General features: G+C 43.6%; 1 protein-coding gene across 6 annotated transcripts in view; it reads left to right on the top strand.

Annotated features, from left to right (window-relative positions):
* Positions 1 to 12,958, top strand: part of itpr1b (inositol 1,4,5-trisphosphate receptor, type 1b) — a 439,399-nt gene that overhangs the window by 204,539 nt on the left and 221,902 nt on the right. For all 6 annotated transcript variants that reach the window (XM_067998943.1, XM_067998947.1, XM_067998944.1 and 3 more), the window contains exons 30-34: positions 413 to 538; positions 6,849 to 7,049; positions 8,381 to 8,632; positions 10,007 to 10,132; positions 12,420 to 12,548. In XM_067998943.1, coding sequence (XP_067855044.1) covers positions 413 to 538; positions 6,849 to 7,049; positions 8,381 to 8,632; positions 10,007 to 10,132; positions 12,420 to 12,548 — 834 coding nt within the window. The remainder of the gene's footprint in view (positions 1 to 412; positions 539 to 6,848; positions 7,050 to 8,380; positions 8,633 to 10,006; positions 10,133 to 12,419; positions 12,549 to 12,958) is intronic.

Genomic DNA, 12,958 nt, shown 5'->3' with positions numbered 1-12,958 from the left:
CAATACAGCCTCCTCTGAAGCTGCAGTGTTGTACCAATCAATATCTGGCCCTGTACAAGACTCGATAGCTATTGTGGGCATCAGGGTAAAAATGATTGTTGCATGCATTAAATTTGTGGATTTTCACTTACAAAATAAATAAGATACTTCGGGGTAGATCCTGACTTTGTGCTGATAGCGTTAAACGGGTGATAGCGAGTCGGCAACCTGTTTTACATCTCTCCCAGTGACTTCAATGGAAATAAAAATCGGGAGAGATGTAAAACGGGCTGCCGACTCTCTCACCCAATTTACGCTATGGCACAAAAGTCAAGATCGACCCCTTCTGTGTTGAAGTTTCTCAGCAGAGTCCAGCTATATTCTTAGTTGCTGATGGAAAGTGGAGTAATCACTTCAATCTTGTCCTCTTCAGGCCGAAGACATCCGAATGCAAGAGATCATGAAACTCGCACACAAGTTTCTGCAGAATTTCTGCGCCGGCAACCCTCAGAATCAGGCTCTCCTTCACAAGCACATCAACCTTTTCCTTACTCCAGGGGTAAGAACAGTTACTGGAATCCAGCAGCATTCCTGCTGGTGCTGTTGGCATGTGTTATAATTGACCTTTTTAATTGACATGGTCCTGACAAGTCGAGTTGACTGCTACCTACACACCAGGTTGTTTCATCATCCTCTATGCTGCCTTTAAAAAAAATAAACTCCGAGGCAGCTTGCCAGAGGCCTACAGGCAAGTTCAAGGTTCAATCCTGGGCTTCTACAAAAAGCAACTGTTCAGGTGGTGGTAGATTCACTGCAGTTTCACCTTAGTGCCCCTGAGTTAGGGATGGGAAAAACAGGCTTGGGCTAGTCACTACTTAGTGATTCCCTGCTGGAAGGGCACAGGATTGAGTCTGGCGGTAAAGGCTGCCTTAGTCCAATAACCTGCCAACGCTCACTGTCGAGGCTCACGCATGAACAGTGGCCACTTAAGTGAGGTACTGGACAGTGGCTGGCACCCATGGAATAGTACTGCAGAAAGGAGCCAGTGCCTTTAGTAGAGGCAGGGAGAAAAGTTGAAGTGGACGTTACACGAATGCCCAGTGTCCAGGGGTGAATCTGTCCCAGACTGGTTTCATGCCAGTACAAGCTCAAAGATACCCGAGTGTAAATTCCTTCTTGGGTCTCAGGCTCGTCTCTGTGCATTGGCAGAATCCTTGTTTCCCCCCTCCTCTACTCTTTCAGACTATGTCAAGACCCCATGGTAGTTGCTGGAAGCAGATCACCAGTCTACCCTTTTAAGTGAAGAATGCAGAGTTGTGGGGAAGAGACAGAATATTAAAAGGGTCAAGAAGTAACTCTTTAAATAAAGTTTTTCCTTACAATGGTGGGCCAGTTGCTGCCTACAATATCACCATCTGTGGTAATCTGCAACTTTCAGCAAGAAAGCTGTTCTTAACTGCCTCCTTATCCTGGTGGCAACATGATCAGATAAATCCATCAGTTTTGTCTGTTGAAAAGTTTATTCTCTTTACTCTGCTTATCTGTGACATGACAGCAAGAGAAAACCTACTGCAATCTTTTATTTATCTATGTATGCAAATGTATTGCATCATTTCTTACCAAAAGGGTGAAGGAGAATTTATCCACATTGTATGGACCTCCACCACTTAACTGAGTGTATAGACGGCTAATTACCACAGGATTTCAGTTGCTGCATATCTAGCATCTTTAGTTAGAGCAGCACAATGAGCTGCGTAATACAACTCACTTCATATATTTAAACAAAACTTGCTTTACTTAATGAGGTATGACATGGCCTTTGAATTGGCACCTAAAACCTCCATTAAACGTGGATGATGAAGTAGATCAAGCTCACTGCTGAAGTGCTATCTCGTCACTTGTTTAAATACGTGCTGCATAACTACATTAGGTCAGGAGCTACTTCCTCCAAATTACTTCGATTGTAGCATTAAAAATGAATTACATCTACCTTCCTGTTTAGTTCCAACCTCTGAAGCAGGAGGCAAAGTCAGACGTGCCTTGCATCATTTAAATCATTTTAAAGGCTGCCGAACATGCAAATAGACTCTGAGCAACACTCGCTATCGACAGTGAGAAGTTGCACTCACTTCAGGCCATGTGTGATTTGAGGTGTAGGTGGCTCCTAGTGACAGTGAACAAGCCTCAGGTTCTGAAAGTCTGGAACTTGCAATAATGGCAGGATCAAAAGTGACAAATTAGGTCAGTTGCTTGAGTAAAATAATTCAACAAAGCAAGTTTAATTTTTTTCATCACTCACCTGCCTTTTGTCTTGTCATCACACGGTGTGGTGTCTTTTGCTTAATCTGTGCTTCTCAATTCCAAGTAGAATTCTTTTCTCTGGAGAGCCTGCACTTTCCTTATTTTTATACACGTGTTCAGACCCTTCAGGATCCTGTACGCCTGGTGCTTTTTGACATGTATGGTTCTTGCATATTGTTAACTGAACACTAAATGGTCCCTATCATGGGAGTAAGCACATTGTGACAATCATCCTCCAAGGTAGCTCTTGTATTGCTTTTGTTATTCTTTGGCGGAATATTCCAGAGAGTGTGGAAACAAAAGCAGACAGTTATTACCACACCAATTTGAGTGTTTATTTGAACATAATCCATTTGTTAAACTGACTGTTGTGAATGTACCTGCACTTAACTATTCCTGTTAATTGAACTGTTGAATGACATTGTGTATTAACTACACAATTTAACTAACAGACTGTCAACTGTATCTAACCCAGACTCCTTGCTTTGTGAAACCAGTTTCAATCAGTCATTGACCATTTTGGGTTTGAGCTGGACAACTGAATCATAAATCACAGTAACTGTAGAATTCAGTCACCCTTTCTGGTCTGTCCTCAGAGAGACAAACTATATCCAGTGGCAATGCCTGCTCTCTGGGGAAAGAGAGGGGAATGTTAGAGTAATTGAATCAAATATACACATTACTGCCTGCACTTGGAAGCATTGTTCTAATTGTAAAGGGGCTTTCCAACCTCCCAGATAATGTAGTTTCACTTCTGCACTTGTCTTTTAAAAATGTTCTTTGAATTTCTTAAGAAATCTATAATTCTAACAAATCTTTAATATGCAACATTCTGTACGTTCTGCACTTTCTCACTACTTAGAAATTTACCAGATCCTTTCTGTAGGTGGTACTGTAAAGAGCTGAACTGCTTACTACCCCAAATGAAGCTCTTTCGGTGAAACTGTCTACAGGTTGTGCCATCACAGTCTGATCCGTAGATTTTCCAGCTTAACCTCTATCGGTACATGAGCCAGCAGTAGAAAATAATTTAATTCAATGGATGGGGGAGGCAGGGAGGAAACACGATCCCGATGAGACAGGTGGTAAAGGTGAAGGCAGTAAACGGGTAGGTATGGATACAAGTACCCAGAGATAAAGACGTAGAATCATAGAATCTTACAGCACAGAAGGAGGCCATTCGGCCTATCGTGCCTGTGCCGGCTCTTTGAAAGAGCTGTCCAATTTAGTCCCATACCCCAGCTTTTTTCCTCATAACCCTGCAAATTAGTCCTCTTCAAGTACATGTCCAATTGCCTTTTGAAAGTTCCTATGGAATCTGCTTCCATCACCCTTTCAGGAAGTGCGTTCCAGATCTTAACAACCCTCTGTGTGAAAAAAATTCTCCTCACTTCCCCTCCAGTTCTTGTGCCAATTATTTTAAATCTGTGACCTCTGGTTACCGACCCATTTGACAAAGAGCAAGTAGAGAGAAACTGTTTCCCATCAAAACCCCTCATAATTTTGAATACCTCCACTTAACCTTCTCTGCTTTAAAGGAAACAATCCCAGCTTCTCCACTCTCTCCACATAACTGAAGTCCCTCATCCCTGGTATCATCCTGGTAAACCTCCTCTGTACCCTCTCCAATGTCTTGACATCCTTCCTAAAGTGTGGTGTCCAGAATTGTACACAATACTCCTGTTGATGCCTAACCAGTGATTTGTAAAGGTTCAGCATAACTTTCTTGTTTTTGTATTTAGTGCCCCTATTTACAAAGCCATGTATCCCATGTGCTTTCTTAACCATCTTGATCAACTTGCCCTGCCACCTTCAAAGATTTGTGAACATGCACCCCCAGGTCCCTCTGCTTTTGCACCCCCTCAAAATAGTACCATTCAAATTATACTATCTCTCCATGTTGTTCCTCCCAAAGTGCATCACTTTACAATTAAATTGCATCTGCCATGTGTCTGCCCATTTCACCAATCTATCTATGTCCTCCGGAAGTCTGCTACTATCCTCCTCACTATTTATTACATTGCCAACTTTTGTATCATCTGCAAACTTTGAAATTGTACTCCCTATACCCAAATCCAGGTAATTTATATATAACAAGAAAAGCAATGGTCCTAATACCGACCCGTGGGGGACCCCACTGCATACTTCTCTCCAGTCAGAAAAACATCCGTTCACCACCACACTCTGCCTCCTGTCCCTTACCCAGTAACATACCCAAGTTATCATCGTCCCTTTCATTCCATGCACTTCTATTTTCCGAATAAGTCTGTTATGTGGTACTTCATCAAATGTCTTTTGAAAGTCCCTAGGACAAGAATAAGCAGACACTGGGGAAGGCAAATCTAGAATAAGGTGCATATACATGAACGCTAGAAGGATACCAGAATGCTAATCATGTCCAAGTAATGAAGAACAGCAATCAATAAAGCCATGTTAAACTACATGACCAAAATGCTATAATGAAGGATAGAGGAGGTAATTATCAAACTTTATAGCGCTCTCGTTGGACTAAACCTTGAATACTGTGTCTAGTTCTGGTCGCTGAGAAAAATAGTGACACTTAAACATTGGGGGCAGTGCAGATAAGTGCCATGGAGCTGATTCCCAGTGTCAGGAGCCTCAGTTATGAGGGAAGGCTGTAGAAACTTGGGTTTTTCAACCTGGAAAGGAGGTTATCTATACCCTTAGTTTATTAAGGGTATAGATAAAATTAAGCCAGAATATCACTTTAAATAAACCTTCAAGGGGTAGAACAGGGCGGCTTGTTCAAATTAGAGAAGCTTTTAAGATATCTGTAATGATCGTGTGACTTCAGCTGAGCCATTGGCCAATTCTTGTTTAATTTAGTCAAAGCGTTCTGTTTTAAAATGGCTTTTTTTTTAAACCTTTTAGGGAGCGGGCATGTCGTTAGCAATGTTTGACATTGGTGAAACCGTTCTACAAGAGTGTTCAACTGTGCTGAATAGTTTAGATTGAACACAACCAGAATGGAAAAAGTGAAATGAGAAATTGGAGTGGTTTTGAACCAAGTCTGAGACCAGGTTTTGAATGTTTCCATTTGGTAGCTGTTTACTGCTGTTTAGTGCAGGATGGAACCAAACGCTTTTCTGATTTTTGTCTCAATGCGAACTTCTAATACTGGTTCTAGAGCACAAAATGTATGCTGACATTCCAGTGCAGTGCTAAGGGAACGCTGCACTGTCGGAGGTGAGACGTTAAACCTCAAATGCATGTAGAAGATCCCATGGCATTATTTTGAAGAGCGGGGGAGTTCTCCCTTGTGTCCCAGCTGATATTTATCCCTCAGCTAACACCTTTAAAAAAAAAACAGATTTCTGGTCATTATCTCATTACTGTTTGTGGGACCTTCCTATGCGCGAATTGGCTGCCACGTTTCCTACATTACAACAGTGACTGCATTTCAAAAGTGCTATATAAATGCAAGATCTTTGTTTTTCCTTGATCATTCTCATGAGATTTCCAAAGTTGGCCTTTACTCATTGGCCGTTGAATCTCTGGAGATTATCACAGACTTCTGCATGCCTGATTCTTCTGACTTGTCACCACGTACTTCCCAGATCAATGATTTCCTGCTCGTAGACTTTGGTAAATTCACTCTTTAACCAAGCTTTTGCCTATTGTTCTCTCCCCTGCTGCAGAACCCCCTCCTTTGAGTGGGTATGCTTTTCCTGCAGCAGTAGACAGCTACGAACTTGAAACAAATAAAAAACAATCTAGCCCTCGACTTCCTTCAAAACCACTCCAAATTTTCCACTTTGCTTCTTGTTCTGACTGCTTTTAATCCAGCTGCTTAGTGTGGTTGAACACTTTGTAGAGAGTTTTCACCAATGTTAAACCTGGATAAAGACATACTCACTCCTAAGGTAAAGGAAACCACTTTAAAATGAAGCTTCTCACCTGTCTCAGAGGAGCTTTTGGATTTAGGTTGAACTTATTTCAGGGGGCAACTTTATTTTGTCTAAGGAGACTATTTTGTCTAAGGAGACTGTTTTGTTGATGAATATTCTATACTAGGTGTATTTGCCAAAATGTAAATACAGCACCTCCCAAACCCACGACCGTCACCACTTAGAAGGACAAGGGTGGCAGTAAATGGGAACACCATTACCTCCAAGTTACATACCATCCTGACTTGGACATATATCGCCCGTTCCTTCATTGTCGCTGGGTCAAAATCCTGGAACTCCTGACCTTACAGTGCTGTGGGAGCATCTTCACCACACGGACTGCAGTGGTTCAAGAAGGCGGCTCACCACCACCTTCTCGAGCAACTAGGGATGGGCAATAAATGCCAGCCTTGCCAGCGACACCCACATCCTCGAGAATGAATATAAAGAGACTAAATCTATTATGGGAACTGATTTATATTTAATGATACCGGCCTGTCATGTTGCTGATCATCCTCACCACTGTCCATGCTGCTGCGGTCAAAGCTTTCAGGGGGTGGGTGGGTGGGGGGGCGGTGGTGGGGTTGGGAACGAGCGACAAAATCCTGCTTCAACAACTGGTATGGAGCCCTGATTTAAAAAGGAGGTTTCTTGTTTCAGATTCTGGAGGCTGTGACCATGCAGCACATCTTCATGAACAATTATCAGCTGTGCAGTGAGATAAATGAGCGTGTGGTGCAGCACTTTGTTCACTGCATCGAGACCCACGGCCGGAACGTCCAGTATCTCAAGTTCCTGCAGACCATCGTGAAGGCAGAAGGGAAGTTCATCAAGAAGTGCCAGGACATGGTGATGGCTGAGGTGAGTTGTGCCGACTTAAATATCGTGAGCAGTTTCCCCATTTGTCTGTATGCTTGGTTTTGCAAGCACTGCTGAGCAAGCTGCAGCCTTTGATGAGGACTCCAGAGCCTGTAGGCTGACCTAGTATCTTGGATGCAACAGACATCTATGTCTTGGCAAGTTAAGGTGGCAAGCTGTCAGACTCTGACTTCCTCATTTTGAATTGTAGCTTGTGTCAGCTCATCACACAGCGACATTTCCATCCAAAGAGAAGTCAATGTCTGACTGTGCAGTCTCTGGTAGGAAGGGGCAAAGTAACAAGTGTTACTTTTTTTGTTGCGTTGGGTGGGTGGAAGCAGGGAGAGGATAAATATGAGAAGACTTGAGGGTCGGTAACCAAAAGACGTAGATTTAAGGTAATTGGCAAAAGAACCAGAGGGAAGAGGAGATTTACTGCACACAGCGAGTTGTTTTGATCTGGACTGCACTGCCTGAAAGGGTGGTGGAAGCAGATTCAGTAATAACTTTCAAAAGGGAATTGGTTAAATACTTGAAGGGGACAAATTTGCAGGGCTGTGGGAAAGAGCAGGGGGGAGTGGGACTAATTGGATAGCTCTTTCATAGAGCCGGCACAGGCACGATGGGCCAAATGGCCTCCTTCTGTGCTGCATGATTCTATTCGAGTGGTTTATAAATTGGGGCAGCGTACACACGTAGCCTCACCTCGCCGAGGCCCCGGCTCCCGCCAAGGCTGATGCGCTTCCCGGGAAAGTTGTTGCACGGCCTTGAACAGCCTAATTCGGAGCAGCATTTTACAGTGGCCTGGGTTTCCTGTCTGCCTTGTCTCAGCTGATAACAATGTGTGGCCCAGGAAGAAAACACACTTGCAAAGAGGAGGCAAATCAAAAATTAGTCGGCCCACATTTTTAAAATGTTATATTTGGGTTGACTACTCGTTGAGATGTGGAAAGCCAGAGTTGATAAATGAAACCGTTTCTCCACTGGGTGTCAGCATTGGGCACTTCCCCGCGATGTACAACACTCGTCAGGTGCAGTGAAAACTAAGTGTGCTCTGTCTTAATTCCAACCTTAAGAGCAACTCCTCCTGTACCAGCTGAGGGCTGAAACCTCTAGGGATTGAGTAGAGACGACTCAAGCTCATTTTCCGCAGGGTCTTTTCAGCCAGCGGAGAGGAACTGTCCCTTCGATCAGGCTGGGTGGATCCTAAAGGTGAAAGTTTGCAAACCCACTGTACCACCTGGTTAATCAGCATTCATTTAAAAAAAATATAACCTAGTTACATGGTTACAAAAACTATTGATGACCTTTTTTGAACCGTTACTCTTTTGCAGCTTGTGAATGCTGGGGAAGACGTTCTGATTTTCTACAATGACCGAGCCTCGTTCCAGACCTTGGTACAGATGATGCGTTCTGAGCGGGACCGGATGGATGAGAACAGTCCTCTCATGTACCACATCCACTTGGTGGAGTTACTGGCAGTCTGCACCGAGGGCAAAAATGTCTACACAGAGATTAAATGCAATTCTCTCTTGCCCCTGGATGACATTGTGAGGGTAGCGACCCACGAGGACTGCATACCTGAGGTGAGTGGACTGTTTGGATCTCTCCCCTGTGCTGGCCTGGGTTAATTACAGAGAAAATGTCCCTCTTTTTCAGATGTGTGAAATTATCTATTTATCTCGACCTACCTATTTCTACCTATCCATCTCTCTATCTTCTCAGCTAAAGTTGAGTAAAACATTAGTCCATCCCGAGTCGATACAGGCTTAATAAATATCACAAGATGGCTACGCATAGAGGGGCAGCAACATTGAAAATTGAGAAATAAAAACAGAAAATGCTGGAAACACTCAGCAGGTCGGGCAACATCTGTGAAGAGAGAAACAGAGTTAACGTTTCAGGTCAATGATGTTTCAGGTCATTGACCTTTCATCAGAAAATTAAGAATAACTGTCAGAAATGGTCTTGTGGAGCATGCCTCAGACTCTCTTCCAGATTTGGAAGCTTGGAGAGAGGATGCTATCCTTTTCTATGGAGCCTATAATTTTGGTCAGGATAGAATGTCCATATTAATTTACTGATGGATCATGTTAAAGGTTATACTTTTTGAACCATATTATTCCTGATACAGATTTAATGCTGGGCCGTTTATCAACTGCTCATTGATTAAGATGGAACTGTCAAGAGTTGTCCAGTTTTATACTAGAACGATCTCATTGCCATCCTCTAATTTCAATTAAAAATACTTCAACTTCCTGTAATGGTGCTAATGTTGTACCTTTGAATCGATGGAGTTCTTCTCTTTTAAGGGCCTTCTCCAAATGCCCCACACTGTTCTCCAGGGAATGCAGTGGATGCACAACCTGCTCTCCAACTTCTGCCGATCATGCTCTGTAATCAGCTGCAGGATTTTTTTCTCTTGGTGTGGGAACATGCCATTCATCCAGTTGTCATCTTCCCCCATTGTCGGCGCAAAATTTGAGCTCAATATGCGTTAATCTCCCCCCTCGAGAGATCTCTTGATTTTTGCCCCTGAGATTACACCCTGCCAACATTTCTAGAGCAGAGAAGATTGAGAGGAGATTTGATAAGAGGTGTTCAAAATCATGAAGGGTCTAGACAAAGTAAATAAAGCAAAACTGTTCCCGCCGGTGGAAGGGTCACGAACCAAAGGACACGGGTTTGAGGTGATTGGCAAAAGAACCAAAGGCAACATGAAGAAAAACTATTTTACACTGCGAGTGGTTAGGACCTGGATTGTACTGCCCGAAAGAGTGGTGGAAGCAGGGTCACTTGTGGCTTTCAAAAAGGAGTTAGATAGGTACCTGAAGGGGGAAAGAGCGGGGGAATGGGACGAGCTGGATTGCTCTTGCAGAGAGCCAGCACAGGTTTGATGGGCTGAATGGCCTCCTTCTGTGCCATAACCATTGTATGATTCTAACATTTGTTCTTTCTAGGTGAAAATTGCCTACATTAACTTTCTCAATCACTGCTACGTGGACACAGAAGTGGAAATGAAGGAGATCTACACCAGCAACCACATGTGGAAGCTTTTTGAGAATTTTCTTGTTGACATATGCAGGGCAAGTATTGTATTTAGCATCACTATGCTTCCCTTTGGTGACTGCATGATCTGTGTGCTTCCATATTTGATCTCCTGTTCCTCCTGGGCAGGGGTCAGTGAGGCAGCTGGGTGCTATGTATTGCCGGGTGCCTCCTGGGAGTGAGGTGGCCCTTTAGTCCTTGAGCTGGGGCACTTGATAACCCAGCTACTGGCTCTACCTCATCCACATCTGTGGGCCTGCAGATAGAGAAAAGTTGAGAGTTTGACAGAGGGACATGCCTTCAGTCATCCTATGGCCCATAGCACATGCAATCCTGTAGCTACATTCAGAAGGCAGTGAATCCCTTTGTAGATGGGATGGGAGGAAGAGATACAGTTCTTGAATTGGTGATATGAAGTGTGCCCTGCTGCAGGATGGTAAGAATTCACAGGTCGTATGATGCAGAGGAAGCACATTGTAGCACGCATACTTACCGAATATCAGCAACTGGTGGATCGTCCTACCTTGGCTAACCGGATGACTTCTTTAAGCATATCACTCACTGGCAGCCAGCTCCTCTGCGTATTGACATGCCTTGCCACCTCCTGAAAGCATTCTGCACTGCTCTCGTGTGGGCAGTGGCACGTGGTGCCCAAAGTCGGTGGGGGGGGGGGGGTAGAATCATCTTCTGCCACACTTGCTCCAATAATATTTCCACAGGAGCGTTTAAAAATGTTGCCTTGTTTGATGCTGCGCCATCGCCCCCCTCTCTGCCGGGGGGGTGGGTGGAAATAATTACTTCAACACGCGCAAAGGTGCTCCCTTTTAAGGTGCGCAATCTTTCTGCAGCAACGCTGTGTATCCCACCGGAGAACCAGAGAGCTCCCAATGACCGTCATGTTGGGAGCTCATCGAAAATATCACACTTGGGTTGACTCCCGAAGAGTGCAGAGTCCCTAGGAAGCAACAGATTTCTGCAGCAACGGAGCATTTCCAAGAAGCAGCTGATTTTGACAGGTTGCTCTGTATACTTCGCACAATGGGAATTACATTCAGTCCTCTTTCGATCCACTACTTGCGGTAGCGAGTTCCACATTCTAACATCTAAATGCATCAGAGAGGAGGAAAAGATCCAAATCCTTAACTACTCCTTCACTGTACTGTTAATGAATCAGAGATCGAAATAAGTTTAATATCCTGGGGCCGAATTTATGGCCCTGAAATTCCAAGGGGGTTCTCCTGTTTTCAGCCATTTACGGCCCCTCCCTGGGCGTTTCAACGTTCTCCCGCTGGAGTTACAGCGACAGACTGGGAGAATTTTGGGGCCTATATTTGTAAAACTGAAGCCATTTCCTGCCCCAGCAATTGTATAAATCTTTTAATCATTATTATTCATTCTCGAAATGTGGTCATCGCTGGCAATTATTGCCCATCACTATGTTACAACTGACTGATTTACTAGGCTGCTTCAGAAGGCAGTCAACAGTCAACCATGTTGGTATGGGGCTGGAGTCACATAGAGGCCAGAGCGGGTAAGGATGGCAGGTTTCCTTCCCCCAAAAGGACATTAGTGAACCCGCTGGGTTTTTAATGACAATCTGACAGCTTTTAATTTCTAGGTTTCTTTTAATTGAATTCAAATTCTCAAACTGCCTTGGTGAGATTTGAACTCAGGTATATCTGGATTATTAGCCAGGGCCCCTGGATTATTCATGGATTACCATGACACTACTCTACCCATATTAGTCTGCAGGTAGCATTTTGGGCAGAAAACTTTACCGTTAGGCTGTATTTTCATCTTAATTGATATCGTTGCTCTTAACTGAGGACGTGGATTGGAGGAAGTAGTAGGCCTTAAACTCTATTTCAATAACCATTGTATTCAGTACTGAATCTGGTGGTTCATTTGATTCCTTTAGGTGGTGTAAATGTGCTCTTATCACCTTATTAGACTTTTTAAGAACCTGCGCCTGGAATTTTCACAGGGATTCTTCTGATCTCCTGCTGTAATTACCTGGAAGATCGGCAGAAGCCATGGAGACACAGCATAAACTGCCATATGCAGCGTTCCTTCAGGGTTTCTGCTGATATTATGTTGGGAGATCAGGAAAACTCTGTGGAAATTCTACCCCTAATCTTCACTATTAGTAACCAGTTCATAAAGAACACATTCCCCCCCCCCCTCCCACCCCCAGATAATCCTAGTGACCTTTTCAAATTACAGCAATTCTTAAAAATCATAATCACTAAGTGTATCTGTGTTTTATTTAGGATTTGGTATCCACATGCAATTAACCAGCATTGTCCTTGGCCTCGAATCTTTCAGGTGTGCAACAATACCAGTGACCGAAAGCATGCTGACAACGTTCTGGAGAGATACGTTACCGAAACAGTCATGAGCATCGTCACAACTTTCTTTAGCTCTCCCTTCTCTGATCAAAGTACAAGTTTACAGGTACAGAATACTATCATTTCAAATTCTTAGCTGTAGCCTATTTCAGAGCTGGGTGCCTTTTAGTTCCCCATCTCCCTCCCTCAGTATGGGGTAACTATTAAGTAAATGATAAGTTCTAACCTCGACATAACTCTTGGGCGAGTATTATCTGTAGCAAAAGTAAATAACCTCATTGCTGTGGTTTTAAAAAAAAAATCCATTAATTTCCTGCAACTGGGTGATATCCACTTCAACCCAAAAACAGTGGCTTTTTGAAGACTTTCCCTTGAAGAGTTGTGTGACCCTGAGAATTAACAGTTACCTTCTGTATCCTGATTAGACATAGTTTCGTGTTACCTTGCTGTCATGCTCAGTAAATTGTTTATTACATTGCTGAGGCAGGGTAGAGAGCAGTCTGGTTGACTGTGGTC

This window comes from Heptranchias perlo, chromosome 17, assembly GCF_035084215.1.
Source record: "Heptranchias perlo isolate sHepPer1 chromosome 17, sHepPer1.hap1, whole genome shotgun sequence".
In the NCBI taxonomy this organism is placed as follows: domain Eukaryota; kingdom Metazoa; phylum Chordata; class Chondrichthyes; order Hexanchiformes; family Hexanchidae; genus Heptranchias; species Heptranchias perlo.
Note: the sequence above shows the minus strand (reverse complement) of the source record. Positions and strands in the feature narration are given on the sequence as shown.